Here is a 14,478-nt window from a genome sequence, read left to right on the forward strand (position 1 = left end):
ACTAAGGCAGGTTTTTTTTTAGAACTGATGATGTTGCCCATAGCAACTAATCAGATTATCTTCTAGAAGCAGCTAGATAAATGTTAAGTAGAATCTGATTGGTTGCTATAGGCAACATCACCAGTTCTAAAAAAAGAAACCTCCCACCTTAGTAAATTTAACCCCAACCAGACAGTAGATCCTTAAACAACAGCATCAAAGGGGGAGTCGATGAGGATGGGAGAGGCATTGGCATGAACAGCAGCAGGGTTCAGGGGAGGAGCTGTGTTTTCTTCCATCACATATATGTGCCATGGATTCCACTTAAACAGAGGAGATGAGGGGTTCCCCAAGGTTTCAATTTCAAAGTGAAACTGAACATTTGAAACAACGTTAGCAAGTGAGGGAACAGCCCAGTTTTGGGCAATGGTAGCTCAAGTGGCTATAAAGTTGTGGTATTTTCAATTTGACATCTTAACAATATATAGCTTTATTTCAGGGTCCAGAAATCCTGGTTTGAAAGAAAAATATACAACTGGGATCCATGTTTTAAGTTTCCTAGCAGAATGATTGGCACTACTGTCCTGTCGCTGTTCTGCCTGTACATTGTAAGTCATTGTAAAAAATTGGCAAAATAACTGCACCTTGCAAATCTCTCTATACTCTCCCTATAATAACATGCAGTATGTACAGTGTATGTATAAATATATATATATATATATATATATATATATATATACTGGACACACGGACACACACACTCTCACACACACACACACACACACACACACACACACACACACATACATACAAATACTGCAAAATAAGAATGTTTTGAAAAATATAAGTGTTAATAGTTTCTTTTCATCAATTAACATAATGCAAAGTGAATGAACAGAGGGGAAATCTAAATCAAACCAATTGGTGTGATTACCCTTTGTCTTCAAAACAGCATCAGCTCTTCTAGGTACAATTGCACACAGTTTTTGAAGGTACTAGACAGGGAGGTTGTTCCAGACATCTTGGAGAACTAACCACAGATCTTCTGTGGATGTAGGCTTGCTCAAATCCTTCTGTCTCTTCATGTAATCCCAGACAGACTCGATGATGTTGAGATCAGGGCTGAGATCACTTCCAGGGCTACTTGTTCTTCTTTATGCTGAAGACAGTTCTTAATGACATTGGCTGTATGTTTGGAGTCATTGTGTTATAACGAGGCAAGGTAAATAGTCTGTGCTGATGTTGGTGGTCGTCAGAGCCGGCCTGAGCCTAATTTTTTTGGTAAGCGGATATACATTTTGGCACCCCTTGGCGGAATAAATACACATATAGTTACTAATGATGTGCACCGGAAATTTTAGTTTTGGATTCGGACGCGTTTGGGCAAAACCTCCCTTAAAAATTTTTGTCGGATTCGGGTGTATTTTGGATTTGGGTGTTGTTTTTTTTCAAAAACCCCTCAAAAATAGCTTAAATCATAGAATTTGGAGGTAAATTTGATCCCATAATATTATTATCCTCAATAACCATAATTTCCAGTCTATTCTGAACACCTCACACCTCACAATATTATTTTTAGTCCTAAAATTTGCACCGAGGTCGCTGGATGACTAAGCTAAGCGACCCAAGTGGCCGGCACAAACACCTGGCCCATCTAGGAGTGGCACTGCAGTGTCAGACAGGATGGCACTTACCCACCCATCCTTATGTTCTATAAACAGGACATGCACACTTTAACAAACCCATAATTTCAGCGACAGGGTCTGCCACACGACTGTGGCTGAAATGACTGGTTGGTTTGGGCCCCCACCAAAAAAAAAGCAATCAATCTCTCCTTGCACAAACTGGCTCTACAGAGGCAAGATGTCGACCTCATCATCATCCTCCGATTCCTCACCCCTTTCACTGTGTACATCCTCCTCCTCACAGAGTATTAATTCGTACCCACTGGAATCCACCATCACAGGTCCCTGTGTACTTTCTGGAGGTAAATGTCTCCATGGAGGAATTGATTATAATTCATTTTGATGAACATCATCTTCTCCATATTTTGTGGAAGTAACCTCGTACGCCGATCGCTGACAAGGTGACCGGCTGCACTAAACACTCTTTCGTAGTACACGCTGGAGGGGGGGGGCAACTTAGGTAAAATAAAGCCAGTTTGTGCAAGGGGCTCCAAATTGCCTCTTTTTCCTGCCAGTATACGTACGGACTGTCTGACGTGCCTACTTGGATGCTGTCACTCATATAATCCACCACCATTCTTTCAATGGTGACAGAATCATATGCAGTGACCGTAGACGACATGTCAGCAATCAATGGCAGGTCCTTCAGTCCTGACCAAATGTCAGTTTTCGCTCCTGACTGCCCTGCATCACCGCCAGCGGGTGGTTTTCAAAATTTGATCCTTTTCCTGGCAGCTCCAGTGGTGGTAGAAAATGAAGGAGGAGCTGTTGGCGGGTCACGTTCCGCTTGACTTGACAATTGTCTCACCAGCAGGTCTTTGAACATTTGCAGACTTGTGTCTGCCGGAAAGAGAGATACAACGTAGGCTTTAAACCTAGGATCGAGCACAGTGGCCAAAATGTAGTGCCATGATTTCAACAGATTGACCACCTGTGAATCCTGGTTAAGCGAATGAAGGGCTCCATCCACAAGTCCCACATGCCTAGCGGAATCGCTCTGTTTTTGCTCCTCCTTCAATCTCTCCAGCTGCTTCTGCAAAAGCCTGATGAGGGGAATGACCTGACTCAGGCTGACAGTGTCTGAACTGACTTCACGTGTGACAAGTTCAAAGGGTTGCCGAACCATGCACAACGTTGAAATCATTCTCCACTGCGCTTGAATCAGGTGCATTCTTCCTCTTTTGCCTATATCGTAGACAGATGTAGAGGCTTGAATGGCCTTTTGCTGCTCCTCCATCCTCTGAAGCATATAGAGGGTTGACTTCCACCTCGTTACCACCTCTTGCTTCAGCTGATGGCGTGGAATTTTCACGACTGTTTGCTGGTGCTCCAGTCTTCGGCACGCGGTGGCTGAATGCCGAAAGTGGCCCGCAATTCTTTGTGCCACCGACAGCATCTCTTGCACGCCCCTGTCGTTTTTTTTTAATTCTGCACCACCAAATTAATTGTATGTGCAAAACATGGGGCGTTCTGGAATTTGCCCACATGTAATGCACGCACAATATTGGTGGCGTTGTCCGATGTCACAAATCCCCAGGAGAGTCCAATTGGGGTAAGCCAATCTGCGATGATGTTCCTCAGTTTCCGTAAGAGGTTGTCAGCTGTGTGCATCTTATGGAAAGTGGTGATACAAAGCGTAGCCTGCCTAGGAATGAATTGGCGTTTGCGAGATGCTGCTACTGGTGTCGCCGCTGCTGTTGTTGCTGCGGGAGGCAATACATCTACCCAGTGGGCTGTCACAGTCATATAGTCCTTAGTCTGCCCTGCTCCACTTGTCCACATGTCCGTGGTTAAGTGGACATTGGGTACAACTGCATTTTTTAGGACACTGGTGACTCTTTTTCTGACGTCTGTGTACATTCTCGGTATCGCCTGCCTAGAGAAGTGGAACCTAGATGGTATTTGGTACCGGGGACACACTACCACACTACCGGACGCATGTCTAACACCAACACAGCTGCCAAGGCCTGAGTTATCTGCTTTGCAACAGGATGACTGCTGTGATATTTCATTTTCCTAGCAAAGGACAGTTGGACAGTCAATTGCTTACTGGAAGTAGTACAAGTGGTTTTCCAACTTCCCCTCTGGGATGATGATCGACTCCCAGCAGCAACAACAGCAGCGCCAGCAGCAGTAGGCGTTACACTCAAGGATCCATCAGAGGAATTCCAGTCAGGAGAGGACTCGTCAGACTTGCTAGTGACATGGCCTGCAGGACTATTGGCGTTCCTGTCTAAGGAGGAAATTGACACTGAGGGAGTTGGTGGTGTGGTTTGCAGGAGCTTGGGTACAAGAGGAAGAAGGGATTTAGTTGTCAGTGGACTGCTTCCGCTGTCACCCAAAGCTTTTGAACTTGCCAATGACTTCTGATGAATGCACTCCAGATGACGTATAAGAGAGGATGTTCCTAGGTGGTTAACGTCCTTACCCCTACTTATTACAACTTGACAAAGGCAACACATGGCTTGACATCAGTTGTCCGCATTTCTGTTGAAATAATTCCACACCGAAGAGGTGATTTTTTGGGTATTTTGACCAGGCATGTCAATGGCCTTATTCATCCCACGGGTGTCTCCCCGGGTGCCTGACTTAAACAAACCACCTCTCCATCAGAATCCTCCTGGTCAATTTCCCCCTCAGCGCCAGCAACACCCATATCCTCATCCTGGTGTACTTCAACAGTGACATCTTCAATTTGAATATCAGGAACTGTACTGTTGGTGCTCCTTCCAGCACTTGCAAGGGGCGTGCAAATGGTGGAAGGAGCCACCTCTTCCCGTCCAGTGTTGGGAAGGTCAGGCATCGCAACTGACACAATTGGACTCTCCTTGGGGATTTGTGATTTAGAAGAACACACAGTTCTTTGCTGTGCTTTTGCCAGCTTAACTCTTTTCATTTTTTCTAGCGGGAGGATGAGTGCTTCCATCCTCATGTGAAGCTGACCCACTAGTCATGAGGAACATAGGAGAGGGCCTTAGCCGTTCCTTGCCACTCCGTGTCGTAAATGGCATATTGGCAAGTTTACACTTCTCCTCAGACGCTTTTAATTTAGATTTTTGGGTCATTTTACTGAACTTTTGTTTTTTGGATTTTACATGCTCTCTACTATGACATTGGGCATCGGCCTTGGCAGACGACGTTGATGGCATTTCATCAACTCTGCCATGACTAGTGGCAGCAGCTTCAGCACTAGGTGGAAGTCGATCTTGATCTTTCCCTATTTTACCCTCCACATTTTTGTTCTCCATTTTTTAATGTGTGGAATTATATGCCAGCTGCAAGATACAGCAATGGACTACTGTACTGTACTACTATATACTGGTGGTCACCACAATGCAGCACTGTACTACTATATACTGGTCACAACAATGCAGCACAGATATTGAGCACTGATCCGGAAAATAGAACTGAGTCTGACATGGAGCTGCAAGATACAGCAATGGACAACTGTACTATACTACTATTAACTGGTGGTCACCACAATGCAGCACTGTAGTACTATATACTGGTCCCCACAATGCAGCAAAGATATTGAGCACTGATCCAGAGTATAGAACTGAGTCTGACACGGAGCTGCAAGATACATCAGTGGACAACTGTACTGTACTACTATATACTGGTGGTCACCACAATGCAGCACTGTACTACTATATACTGGTCACAACAATGCAGCAGAAATGGAGCACTGATCAGGATACTAGAACTGAGTCTGACACGGAGCTGCAAGATACATCAATGGACAACTGTACTGTACTACTATATACTGGTGGTCACCACAATGCAGCACTGTACTACTATATACTGGTCCCCACAATGCAGCAAAGATATTGAGCACTGATCCGGAGAATAGAACTGAGTCTGACACGGAGCTGCAAGATACAGCAATGGACAACTATACTGTACTACTATATACTGGTGGTCACCACAATGTAGCACTGTACTACTATATACTGGTCCCCACAATGCAGCACAGATATTGAGCACTGATCCGGAGAATAGAACTGAGTCTGACACGGAGCTGCAAGATACAGCAATGGACAACTGTACTGTACTACTATATACTGTTGGTCACCACAATGCAGCCATGTACTTTTATAACTGTACTATACTACTATATACTGGTGGTCACCACAATGCAGCACTGTGCTACTATATACTGGTCACAACAATGCAGCAGATATTGAGCACTGATCAGGATACTAGAACTGAGTCTGACACAGAGCTGCAAGATACAGCAATGGACAACTGTACTACTATATACTGGTGGTCACCACAATGCAGCACTGTACTACTTTATACTGGTCCCCACAATGCATCACAGATATTGAGCACTGATCCAGAGAATAGAACTGAGTCTGACACGGAGCTGCAAGATACAGCAATGGACAACTGTACTGTACTACTATATACTGGTGGTCACCACAATGCAGCACTGCACTACTATATACTGGTCCCCACAATGCAGCACTGATATTGAGCACTGATCCGGAGAATAGAACTGAGTCTGACACGGAGCTGCAAGATACAGCAATGGACAACTGTACTGTACTACTATATACTGTTGGTCACCACAATGCAGCACTGTGCCACTATATACTGGTCACAACAATGCAGCAGATATTGAGCACTGATCAGGATACTAGAACTGAGTCTGACACGGAGCTGCAAGATACAGCAATGGACAACTGTACTGTACTTCTATATACTGGTCACCACAATGCAGCACTGTACTACTATATACTGGTCCCCACAATGCAGCAAAGATATTGAGCACTGATCTGGAGAATAGAACTGAGTCTGACACGGAGCTGCAAGATACAGCAATGGACAACTGTACTGTACTACTATATACTGGTGGTCACCACAATGCAGCACTGTACTACTATATACTGGTCCCCACAATGCAGCACAGATATTGAGCACTGATCCGGAGAATAGAACTGAGTCTGACACGGAGCTGCAAGATACAGCAATGGACAACTGTACTGTACTACTATATACTGGTTGTCACCACAATGCAGCACTGTACTACTATATACTGGTCCCCACAATGCAGCACAGATATTGAGCACTGATCCGGAGAATAGAACTGAGTCTGACACGGAGCTGCAAGATACAGCAATGGACAACTGTACTGTACTACTATATACTGGTGGTCACCACAATGCAGCACTGTACCACTATATACTGGTCACAACAATGCAGCAGATATTGAGCACTGATCAGGATACTAGAACTGAGTCTGACACGGAGCTGCAAGATACAGCAATGGACAACTGTACTGTACTACTATATACTGGTGGTCACCACAATGCAGCACTGTACTACTATATACTGGTCCCCACAATGCAGCAAAGAGATTAAGCACTGATCTGGAGAATAGAACTGAGTCTGACACGGAGCTGCAAGATACAGCAATGGACAACTGTACTATACTACTATATACTGGTGGTCACCACAATGCAGCACTGTACTACTATATACTGGTCCCCACAATGCAGCAAAGATATTGAGCACTGATCCGGAGAAAAGAACTGAGTCTGACACAGAATTGCAAGATACAGCAATGGACAACTAAACTGTACTACTATATACTGGTACTCACCACAATGTAGCACTGTACTACTATATACTGGTCCCCACAATGCAGCACAGATATTGAGCACTGATCCGGAGAATAGAACTGAATCTGACATGGAGCTGCAAGATACAGCAATGGACAACTGTACTGTACTACTATATACTGTTGGTCACCACAATGCAGCACTGTACTACTATATACTGGTCCCCACAATGCAGCACAGATATTGAGCACTGATCCGGAGAATAGAACTGAGTATGAAACGGTGCTGCAAGACACAGCAATGGACAACTGTACTGTACTACTATATACTGGTGGTCACCACAATGCAGCACTGTGCTACTATATACTGGTCACAACAATGCAGCAGATATTGAGCACTGATCAGGATACTAGAACTGAGTCTGACACAGAGCTGCAAGATACAGCAATGGACAACTGTACTACTATATATTGGTGGTCACCACAATGCAGCACTGTACTACTATATACTGGTCCCCACAATGCATCACAGATATTGAGCACTGATCCAGAAAATAGAACTGAGTCTGACACGGAGCTGCAAGATACAGCAATGGACAACTGTACTGTACTACTATATACTGGTGGTCACCACAATGCAGCACTTTACTACTATATACTGGTCCCCACAATGCAGCACAGATATTGAGCACTGATCCAGAGAATAGAACTGAGTCTGACACGGAGCTGCAAGATACAGCAATGGACAACTGTACTGTACTACTATATACTGGTTGTCACCACAATGCAGCACTGTACTACTATATACTGGTCCCCACAATGCAGCACAGATATTGAGCACTGATCCGGAGAATAGAACTGAGTCTGACACGGAGCTGCAAGATACAGCAATGGACAACTGTACTGTACTACTATGTACTGGTGGTCACCACAATGCAGCACTGTACTACTATATACTGGTCCCCACAATGCAGCAAAGATATTGAGCACTGATCTGGAAAATAGAACTGAGTCTGACACGGAGCTGCAAGATACAGCAATGGACAACTGTACTGTACTACTATATACTGGTGGTCACCACAATGCAGCACTGTACTACTATATACTGGTCCCCACAATGCAGCACAGATATTGAGCACTGATCCGGAGAATAGAACTGAGTCTGACACGGAGATGCAAGATACAGCAATGGACAACTGTACTGTACTACTATATACTGGTTGTCACCACAATGCAGCACTGTACTACTATATACTGGTCCCCACAATGCAGCACAGATATTGAGCACTGATCCGGAGAATAGAACTGAGTCTGACACGGAGCTGCAAGATACAGCAATGGACAACTGTACTGTACTACTATATACTGGTGGTCACCACAATGCAGCACTATACCACTATATACTGGTCACAACAATGCAGCAGATATTGAGCACTGATCCGGAGAATAGAACTGAGTCTGACACGGAGCTGCAAGATACAGCAATGGACAACTGTACTACTATATACTGGTGGTCACCACAATGCAGCACTGTACTACTATATACTGGTCCCCACAATGCAGCAAAGATATTGAGCACTGATCTGGAGAAAAGAACTGAGTCTGACACGGAGCTGCAAGATACAGCAATGGACAACTGTACTGTACTACTATATACTGGTGGTCACCACAATGCAGCACTGTACTACTATATACTGGTCCCCACAATGCAGCACAGATATTGAGCACTGATCCGGAGAATAGAACTGAGTCTGACACGGAGCTGCAAGATACAGCAATGGACAACTGTACTGTACTGCTATATACTGGTGGTCACCACAATTCAGCACTGTACTACTATATACTGGTCCGCACATGCAGCACACTGAGCACAGATATTGAGCTTTTCAGGCAGAGAACGTAGCCACGTCCTCTCCGCTCAATCTCCAATGCACAAGTGAAAATGGCGGCAACGCGCGGCTCTTTAAATTGAATCCGAATCTCGCGAGAATCCGACAGCGGGATGATGACGTTTTCCCCCGTTCGGGTTTTGCGTGTTAGGCGGGAAGAACCGAGGCTGCCTCGGACCCGTGTAAACCACGTGAAGTCCGGGGGGGCGGTCGGATCTCGACGAACCAAACCCGCTCATCTCTAATATTTACATTACTGTCATTTATTTGATGTGTGAAATATCGGTAATATTACAGGTAATATTGTAACAATGACACAAGGGAATCTGTAGATCAAAAAATAAAAAATAAAACATATACTGTATGATTCATATATATATATATATATATATATATATATTTATTCTATAGATCTACATTAAAAAGGTCTATATATAGCATTTTTGTGATGTCTATATAACTACCTGTATGCGAAATTTCAGCAGCTTTTTCTCACTTTCTGATTGTTTATTCCACAGTTTATTATTTTGGAATATAGTGTTTTTGCCACTCTTACACAACTGCTTGATATGTGTGAAGAGCAAATGGTGCAGATGGCACCTGATGTGACATGGGAAGGATACAACCAAACAGTTGCCTCATTTAAGGAGTTCAGTGAAACCTTTGTGGGTAAGCAGTTTTGCAACCTCATTTATTGTAGATGTTACATTATATAAGATAAGGTTGTTTGGTGCCCAGACAAAGCTGCCAGATCATTTCTGGCTTTATTAAGACCTGTTATTGATTTCAGACAATGAATGCACATGCATCTATTCTTCAGATTCTAATTATTTTTAGCTTATAGGTAATCGCTTGCATACTGTATATCAGAAAATACTTTCAATGTTTGGTCAAATTATCAGTCGCCGCTAGATTAACATTACTTATGCTGGACATACACACTACAATTATCTGGCTGATCCACCCGATATCCCCGGATCGGCTAAATAATTGCAATATGTATGTGTCCGACCGACCCCTGAAAATATTGATTGGTCGGGCATGCTTGATCGTCCTGCCGCAGCAGCTGGATCACCTGGGAAGGAATGGAGAAATGCCCCCCCCCCCCCCACACACACACACACACACACACACAGGGGCGGAGCAGCAATATAACGTGACATGCACTGTAAGAGATCCCTGATATCAGCAGTGGTGTATGTACTGTGTATGTCCCGGATATCAGCAGTGATGTCACAGGTTATCTGCACTCCCTAGCCACGCTTTAGCTCACCTCCTCTACAGGCCTGTTTACGATCCTTCATTCGGGCGCTCTCCTGATGTATCCCGCTGCTCGCCACGGCTCCTGTGACTGTGTACCTGCGTCTTCCTGTCTGGCAGCCATAGCGGCTGGCTTTGGACAGCGCCATGACAGTCTCCCAGGAGCCAATCCGGATTCACTTCCGCATCATGTGAGCTGCTCATCCACTCAGCTGTAAGCACTGGGTAAGTTACTGATGTCTTCCACCTTGCAGCATTCATTCATACAGTGTGCAGAATCACTACATCACAGCACCTGGGAAACCAGCAGTGCTAACACTGCATTACACAGCATTTGGAATCCCCACTGTGCTGCCTCAGTTGCCCAGCATCTAGAAATCTGCATTGCTGATGCCCTCAGCTTCTTCTATAGTTACTGCTGATGTCCTCAGCTTCATCTACAATTATTGCTGATGCCCTCAGCTTCTGCTACAGTCATTGTTGATGCCATCAGCTTCATCTACAGTTTCTGCTGAAGATGGCGAAAGGCTTACAAGATTTATCTACCCGAAGTGTTTCAGGCATCTCTGACTACTTCTACTACAGCATCTACAGCTCGTGATCCGTCACAGATTCCTTCCGGGGTAACAAAGACCCTTCATCTCCCAACACCTGGGAAATTTGATGGGAACTCAAAACTATGTAGAGAGTTCCTTAACCTTTGTGATGTACACTTCACTCTCCAACCTGAGAATTTTCCTACCTCCAAATTTAAAGTGGCTTTCATTGTGTCCCTGCTCTCTGGGAAAGCCCTAGAATGGGTATCACCACTATGGGAAAGGTCGGATCCCCTTTTCAGTAATTACTCCAAATTCCTGGAGTCATTTCGGGGAATTTTCAATGAACCTGTTCGCCCAACTTCGGCCTCAACAGAAATCATGAGGATTCGCCAAGGTTCCAGGTCCGTCGGTCAATACATCATAGAGTTCCAGACTCTAGCCTCCGAACTTCAGTGGAACGAAGAAGCCCTCATTGTGGCCTTCTGGCACGGTCTCTCTGAGAAACTTAGCCTCCCGTGACTTACCAACAACCCTCAAGGACATTATGTCTCTGTGCAATAAAACTGATTTGCACTTCTGAGAAAGGAGTCACGAGAGATCTCACCTTGAGAAGCCTAGGCCATGTCCTGCTCCACATCCTAGCTCTCCGGCTTCGGATGTTGAACCTATGCAGGTGAACCGTTGCAAGCTCTCCGCCAAAGAAAGGTAGCGCCGTCAAAAGCAGAATTTATGTATGTACTGTGATCATCTTGTTTCTTGTGATCATCTTGTTTCTGCCTGTTCCAAGCATCCGGGAAATGGACGGTTTTAGGTTAAGGAGGAGGGCTGAATCTAGGAACCCAAAGAGTCTCTCCAAGCAAAAAGGTTTCTGTTATATTGGTGTCCCTGTAGCTTCCCACCGGTCTCAAAGCCATTCTGTCCCTGTTAGATTCCAGTGCAGCAGGGAACTTTAGCTCAGCAGATCTGGTACAAAATACCAGTTCAGAAGCTTCCTCAAGCTATTACCCTCACTGCTGTAGATGGGGGTATTATTCCTCATGGGACCATCACTCAAGAAGCATGTTATTTGACACTCCTTGTAGGAGTCCTCCACTCTGAAGTCCTTTCGTTCTTTGTATTATCCAAGTCTTTTCAGCCTATTGTTCGCGGCCTTCCATGGCTCCAGCAGCATAACCCACAACTGGATTGGAATACTATGCAAATTCTTTCCTGGGGACCTGCATGTCACTCCCGGTGCTTGCAGAAGATCATTCCTGTTTGAAAATCCGAAGTTCCCATTCCGGAGACATTACTGGAGCCATACCATGTTTTTGTGGACTTCTTCAGTAAAGGTGGGGCAGGTAAACTACCACCACATCGGGAATGGGACTGCCCCATTGATCTTCTTCCTGGCAAGTCATCTCCCTGAGAACCTATCCTCTTTCAATTCTTGAAACAGCTGCAATGTCAGAGTACATTAAAGAGAATCTTGAGAAAGGCTTCATTCATCCCTCGTCTTCTCCTGTTGGCGCAGGTTTCTTCTTCGTTAAGAAAAAGGATGGGGGCCTTCATCCTTGCATAGACTACAGAGGGTTGAATGACATTACGATCAAGAATCGTTACCCCTAATCACTGAACTCCTCGACCGGGTCAAGGGAGCAACCATTTTTTTTAAATTGGACTTAAGGGGCACATATAATCTCATTCGAATCTGAGCGGGCAATGAATGGATAACTGCTTTTAATACTCGAGATGGGCACTATGAGTATCTCGTTATGCCATTCGGGTTTAGTAATGCTCCTGCTGTGTTCCAGCACTTTGTCTATGAGATATTCTGAGATCTACTGTACTAGTCTGTCGTAGTGTACCTTGACGACATCCTAATATTCTCCCAAGATTTGCAGTCCCATCGGCAACAAGTGCAGGAAGTCCTTTATCATCTGAGAAATCACTAACTTTTTTGTAAACTGGAAAAGCGCGTCTTTGAAGTACCCTCCATAGCATTTCTGAGATATATCAACTCCAGCTCCAGTCTCTGGATGGACCCTGAAAAAGTAAAAGCAATTTTAACTTGGAATGAACCCATGTCTCTTAGATCAACTCAACGATTTCTGGGGTTTACGAACCACTAGCGGAAATTAATTTGTGGCTTCTCCACTCGGGTTGCCTCCATCTCAGCTCTTACCCGCAAGAGTGCTAACCCTAATTCCTGGTCTCCTGAAGCTAAGCAGGCTTTTATATTACTAAAAGAAGCATTTACCTCTGCTCCAGTATTTCAACAGCCAGATGTTTCTCGACCATTCTTCCTGGAAGTGGATGCCTCCGCTGTGAGAGTTGGAGCAGTTCTGTCTCAATGCTGTCCTGAGGAAAAACTTGATCCTTGTGCTTATTTTTCCTGAAAATTTGCCCCTGCGGAAAAGAACTACCCCATTGGAGAGAATGAGATACTCACAATCAAATTAGCCTTTGAAGAATGGCGATATCTTTTAGAAGGAGCTCAATTCCCAATTATCGTCTATACGGATCATCGGAATCTCCTCTTCTTAAAGAATTTACAGTGTTGCTCTCCTCGTCATGCCCGGCTGGCTGTGGCCGCAGGACGCCAAAGTTACCGCCGCTCTCCCCCATGGAAAACGCCATGACAGTCTCCAGTCAGCTGATCTCCCAGGAGCCAATCCAGATTCACTTCCGCATCATGTGAGCCACTCATCTACTCAGTTGTAAGCACTGGTCTCAGCACTAGCAAGCTGTCAGTGCTTTGGTGTCTCTCAGCTTGGAGTGACCTCCAGAATCTCCTGCTGGTAATAGACTCAGTGCAATTACCATCTACCGCACTCCCTGACTCCCTGGATGATTTAAAGGGCCATCGCTGCCACTTCATCCTGGCATCTGACTCACTGGAAGTCCTCCAGTGATCCAGAGTGACTGTCCTATATCCCTAGCAGCATTATAGACTCTGCTGGTTCCTACCAGCTTCCAGATTAACTGCTGCGCAAGGTAGCGCACCTCAGTATCCGGAAAACCTGCTACTGCTGTCTTCCACCTTGCAGCATTCATTCGTACAGTGTACAGAATCACTACATCACAGCACCTGGGAAACCAGCAGTGATGACACTGCATTACACAACATTTGGAATCCCCACTGTGCTGCCTCAGTTGCCCAGCATCTAGAAATCTGCATTGCTGATGTCCTCAGCTTCTTCTACAGTTACTGCTGATGTCCTCAGCTTCATCTACAATTATTGCTGATGCTCTTAGCTTCTGCTACAGTCATTGCTGATGCCCTCAGCTTCGTCAACAGTTTCTGCTGATGTCCTCAGCTATCTATACAGTCATTGCTGATATACTCCACTTCCTCTACAGTCATTGCTAATTCCTCAGCTTCATCTACAGCTACTGCTGATGCTTTCAGCTTCGTCTACAATTATTGCTGATGCCCTCAGCTTCCTCTACAGACATTAATGTTGTCCTCAGTCTCTTCCACAGCTATTGCACTGGTTCCAACCAGTGATTCGAGAATCTCCTGCACTGCTGGTCCTCCCAACATTCCGTCAACTCACCAGTCTTCACGTGACTCTCCATTA

At 45.0% G+C, this 14,478-nt stretch overlaps 1 protein-coding gene across 5 annotated transcripts in view; it reads left to right on the forward strand.

Annotated features, from left to right (window-relative positions):
- LOC134900336 (stimulated by retinoic acid gene 6 protein-like) overlaps positions 1–14,478 on the forward strand; it is a 200,353-nt gene that overhangs the window by 48,123 nt on the left and 137,752 nt on the right. For all 5 annotated transcript variants that reach the window (XM_063914232.1, XM_063914234.1, XM_063914231.1 and 2 more), the window contains 2 exons: positions 479–587; positions 9,635–9,785. In XM_063914232.1, the coding sequence (XP_063770302.1) occupies positions 479–587; positions 9,635–9,785 (260 nt within the window). The remainder of the gene's footprint in view (positions 1–478; positions 588–9,634; positions 9,786–14,478) is intronic.

This window comes from Pseudophryne corroboree, chromosome 1 (genome assembly GCF_028390025.1).
Source record: "Pseudophryne corroboree isolate aPseCor3 chromosome 1, aPseCor3.hap2, whole genome shotgun sequence".
Taxonomy (NCBI): Eukaryota; Metazoa; Chordata; class Amphibia; order Anura; family Myobatrachidae; genus Pseudophryne; species Pseudophryne corroboree.